The 4656-nt window shown below is 61.2% G+C and overlaps 2 protein-coding genes across 2 annotated transcripts in view; both read right to left on the bottom strand.

The window, feature by feature from the left end:
* LOC130583363 (mitochondrial coenzyme A diphosphatase NUDT8-like) overlaps positions 1 to 21 on the bottom strand; it is a gene marked incomplete at its 5' end in the record, with an annotated part of 1887 nt that extends 1866 nt beyond the window's left edge. Inside the window, one exon of the mRNA XM_057382664.1 lies at positions 1 to 21. This exon is cut by the window's left edge and continues 107 nt beyond it. Coding sequence (XP_057238647.1) covers positions 1 to 21 — 21 coding nt within the window.
* Positions 22 to 1306: 1285 nt separating this feature from the next.
* Positions 1307 to 4408, bottom strand: MTCH2 (mitochondrial carrier 2). The gene is made up of 13 exons (XM_057382640.1): positions 4249 to 4408; positions 4076 to 4160; positions 3882 to 3988; positions 3724 to 3750; positions 3209 to 3262; positions 3043 to 3100; positions 2896 to 2947; positions 2749 to 2808; positions 2399 to 2492; positions 2235 to 2282; positions 1939 to 2006; positions 1630 to 1705; positions 1307 to 1500 (listed from the first exon to the last, which is right to left on the bottom strand). Exons 1-13 carry the CDS (start codon positions 4333 to 4335, stop codon positions 1414 to 1416), a joined length of 903 nt encoding a protein of 300 aa, XP_057238623.1. The 5' UTR covers positions 4336 to 4408; the 3' UTR covers positions 1307 to 1413.
* Positions 4409 to 4656: the final 248 nt, after the last annotated feature.

Genomic DNA, 4656 nt, shown 5'->3' with positions numbered 1-4656 from the left:
CAGCACCGCCCAGGCCCGCCATGGCGCCGGCACGGGGCGGGGAGGAGCGGCGAGGGAGGGACGGAGGGACCGGCACCGCCCCCCTCACCGAGCCCGCCCCGCCGCGGGTGCGCCACCCCATCCCGGTGCGCGACCCTTTGCTGGGTGTGCGACAGCCCTGCCAGCCCGTGTGACCCACGTCCCGCCTTCGCATTCTCCCTGCCGGCTGTGCGAGTCCYGCTCCAGCCGTGCGACAGCTCTCACCAGGTGTCCAACAACTCCTGCCAGGTGTGCGACCTCCGTTCCAGCTTTGCAACAACCTYCCGGCTCTGCCGGCTGTGYGAGTCCTGCTCCAGCCGTGCTCCAGCCCTCAGCACGTGTGCAACAACCCCACCAGGTGTGCAATAACCCCTCCCCGGAGCGCGTCCATCTGGTGGGGTGACAGCCCCCGCCAGCTGTGTGTCCAACCTTCCAGCTCTACACACCCCCTGGGTGTGCAAACCTCTGGTCAGGTGTGCAATGCTCACCTCTGCCCTCTCCATGGGCCYTGCAAGGACCCTGCCACGTGTCCAACAAACCCTTCCAAACATGCACAACCCCTTCCAGGTATCCAACAACCTCTTCCAAATGTGCACAAGCCCTTCCACGTGTTCAACAACCCCTTCCAAATACGCACAACCCCTTCTAACATGCACAACCCCTTCCAGGTGTCCAACAACCCCTTCCAAAAGTGCACAACCCATTCCAAATGTGCACAACCCATTCCAAATGTGCACTATTTCCAGGTGTTCAACAACCCATTCCAAATGTGCACAACCCATTCCAAATGTGCACAACCCATTCCAAATGTGCACAACCCATTCCAAATGTGCACAACCCATTCCAAAAGTGCACAACCCATTCCAAATGTGCACAACTACTTCCAGGTGTTCAACAACCCATTCCAAATGTGCACAACCCATTCCAAAAGTGCACAACCCATTCCAAAAGTGCACAACCCATTCCAAATGTGCACAACTACTTCCAGGTGTTCAACAACCCATTCCAAATGTGTACAACCCATTCCAGGTGTTCAACAACTGCTTCCAGGTGGTACATTATCCCCTCTCTTCTCACAGCCTCCACGTCCCACTGGCCCTCTCTGTCACCAGCTTCATGTACCCTTGTGTCTGGGGGTGTCAGGGAATTTCCCCTGCAGGAACACCCTCCACAGTGTCCGAGGTTGGGAAAAGGCTCCTGGATAAATCAGGGAATGCTGGTGACCGGCCAGCCCCGCTTCCTGGGAAACCCCCATGGACAGAGACACTCACACCTGCACCTTCAGCTCTCAGCAGGAAATGATTTTTAAAAAACTGTATAGAAATCATCACTCTCCATGATTCTTTGCTTCCAGAGCCTGGCATCAGCTCTACAATCCCACTCCCATCTCCRGAATCAGCGGAACCTCCGCTCATCCCACACGTATCGCTTTCCCGCTGGAACCTTGCGGAAGAACAGGCTGTTCCCTCGGCTCATGTTGCCCTGGAAAGGGAAAATGACCATGGATGGGCCACACGAGGTGCAGGGTGGCCCRTCCAAACCCCATAGGGCTCCCCCTGGTTCCTGCCCATGTTGCAGTGTATCTCAGTGCATCCCAGCTCCAGCACTCACCTCCCTGTGCAGCTGGCTCCAGCAATCCAGCCAGGAGGAGTAGGTGGGTGCGTAGGGCAGGAGACCCCCGGCCAACCTGGGCAAGAGAGGAAAGACCCACAGGGAATCATTCCCACAGGGAATCAATCATTCCCACCATGGCTCCACACCGGCTTGAACCCCAAAACGACCCTTTCCCACTTCAACCAAGGARGGATCAAGTCTGTGGAGTGCTGGAAGCACCTTTTCAATCTGGCAATTTTGGAAAAGCGGTACCAGGAGCTGATCTGGGGTGGAGGGATGCAGATGTCGGTGGGATTRGGGACTCACCCGCAGTTGTTCACGGCCATCAGGTTGGAGACCAGGACGAAGGGGTAGGTCAGCATGCTGGCGAAAAACTGCAGSAAAAACAGGGATCAGTGGCCTGCTCCCTCTTCCCTCCCTGAAGAGAACCCCTGAGAGTTTCACCCTGGGGAGGGAGCCCACTCCTGCCACCTCCACAGGGTCACACGTGTCCTCCACRGAGCATCCCTTGGCCTGTGAGGGCTGATCCCACCCCAGCAGGATTCCAGGAACACACCATTCCCTTTGGAAAGGATCCACTTCCCACCTGTGCCTGTACTCACCCCAGTGACCGCCTGGGAGTAGCTCTTCATCTCAGTCATGGTGGAGACCTGCAGGAGGAGCAACAGCACCTAAATCCCCCCCAAAGCGGAGTTGTGGCCCCAGAACACCCCTGGAGGTCCCCGCCATGAACTCCTCGCCCCCCAGATCCCAGAGCAGAGCCTACCCCRTTCTCCAGGGCGTATGTGTTGATGAGGTAGGCCAGCATGTTGCACAGCCACAGGGAGAGGATGTCCCCGAGGAGCCGCGGGATGAGGCCGCTGCAAGGGAACAAACAGTGGGAAYGTGGGCTGGGGGATGGGATCCGGCCGTGTGGAGAGCTGGCAACAGTTTGGGACGGGTTTGGGGGAGGGGGGAGGCTGTTTCCACAGCAGCTGGATGTCAACAGCCATCCCTGGGAGCTYGGGTGAATGATCCAGAGCTGCTGGAGGGATCCAAGATACTCCTGAGGAGGGCTCAGGACCTTTCCAACAATGTCACCCCCGCCRTGCCCCTCCCTCCCTGCCCAGCACTCACGCGAAGAATCCCAGGATTCCCTCTTCCCGGTAGATTGTGGTGAAGGCGCTTAGTGTCCCACTAGCACAGGGAGGAAGAGGAGGGACAATGTCAGTGGGATCCCAGAATCCCAAACCCCCCCSAGCCCCCAGAGCCCCCRGGCCATACCTGTACTTGGTCTCACGGCCGATGAACTGCACCATGCAGCGCAGGGTGATCACTGCGGGGACACGGGAATGACATGGCAGTGACACCAGAGTGACAGGAGGCACCTGGCACTGCCCTCCTGGTCCCCTGGGATGGGGGGACACCTACCATGGAAGGGGTGGGTGATAAGGGTGGCGGCAGAGCGAGCAACCATCTCCCGGGAGGTCTGGGGACAAACGGAGTGTCACCGGGAGGGGACAGGGATGTGACATCCCAGCCCTTTCCTCCTCCTCCTCCTCCTCCGCCTCCTCCTCCTCCTCCTCCTCCTCCTCACCTCCTTGAGCACCTGCTCCAGTGAGGACACCGGCTCCTTCTTGCTGGCTCCAGGCTGGAGGGGGAAGGAGGAGTCAGGTGGGAACAGCCCCCCAGAGAGGGGACCTGTCCCCAGGGTGGTGACAGAAGCTCCTGGCCCACCAGAGCACTCTGGATGCAGGGCTGGGGCTGCCTGAGACCTGTGGGGTGTGGGGAGAAGGGAGGGAGGAAAGGAGGGGAGGAGGAAAGGAAGGAGGGAAGAAAAGGAGGGAAAAAGAAGGAGGAAGGAAAGGAGGAGGGAGGATGGAGAGAAGGAAAACAGAATGAAGAGGGAAGGAGAGAGAGAGAAGAGGAGGGGGGGGAAAAGGAGAGAAAGAAGGGAGGAATAGAACAGAGAAATGGAAAGAGGGAGGAAGGAGAAGAGAGGGATGTAGGAACAGAGAGAAGGGAAGGGAAGAGAAGGAAGGGAAGGGAAGGGAAGGGAAGGGAAGGGAAGGGAAGGGAAGGATTCCCTGTGAGGAGCACCTCTGCACCCACCTCAGGCTGCTCAGCCTCCTGGTACCGCTGTGGAGCAAAGGGCAGGGTCAGCGCAGAGTCAGCACAGCGAGGGGAGCCAGAGGGGTCCGGTACGCCCCGGTCCCGGCGGCAGAACCCCCGGCTCCCGCAGCGCCCCGGCGCCCCGCCCGTGCCGGTACCTGCAGCACTTTGCTGTGCACCACGGTGCCGATGGCGCTGGAGCAGAGGCGGGGGGCGAGGCCTTTGAAGAGTCCCGCTCTCCCGTCCACCTTCACGATGTGCTTGGCTGGGGACAGCAGGGATCGTCAGCCCCGCGGGGACCCCACAGCGGCACCGGGACGGCACCGGGGCGGCCCCGCAGGGACGGACTCACCGTAAGAGAAGAGGCCGGGCAGCTGRTATACCTGGCGGCCGAAGATGTTCCTCCCCAGAGTGGGCGGCAGCGGCTCGTAGCCCACCTGCGGCGGGGACGGGCAGGCTGTACACCCCTCGCGGCCGGTACCGAGCCCGTTACCCGCCTCCCAACCCCGCCATCCCCGCCCTTACCTGCACCAGCACCTTAACGTACATGAGCGGCTGCGAGAGCACGGTGAGCCCCGAGCCCAGCAGCACCTGAGAAGCCGCGTCCGCCATGGTGCCGCCCCGGCGTCACGGCACAGAAGGACACGGCCACGGCCGCCGCCGCTTCCGCTTCCGTCTCCCCGGTACTTCCGGCGCCGCCGTGACGCGCTTCCGCCCGCTGGGGGGTGCCCTGGGAGCGCAGCGGCTGCCATGGAAACGTCGCGGCGGTGTTGCCATGGCAACGGGGCCTGCGGGGCTGGGGGTGCCCACGGGGCCTGAGGGGACACCGTGGATTCGGAGGGGACAGCGTGTTCGCAGGGCTCAGGAGACACCACGGTGGCCGAGGTAAAGTGACACCACATCCCTAGAGCCCAAGGTTAGGCTCCATGGAGG

This window comes from Malurus melanocephalus, unplaced genomic scaffold (assembly GCF_030028575.1).
Source record: "Malurus melanocephalus ecotype Western Australia unplaced genomic scaffold, MMel_1.1 scaffold_577, whole genome shotgun sequence".
NCBI classification, from domain to species: Eukaryota; Metazoa; Chordata; class Aves; order Passeriformes; family Maluridae; genus Malurus; species Malurus melanocephalus.
This window is presented reverse-complemented; position numbering and strand designations above follow the sequence as displayed.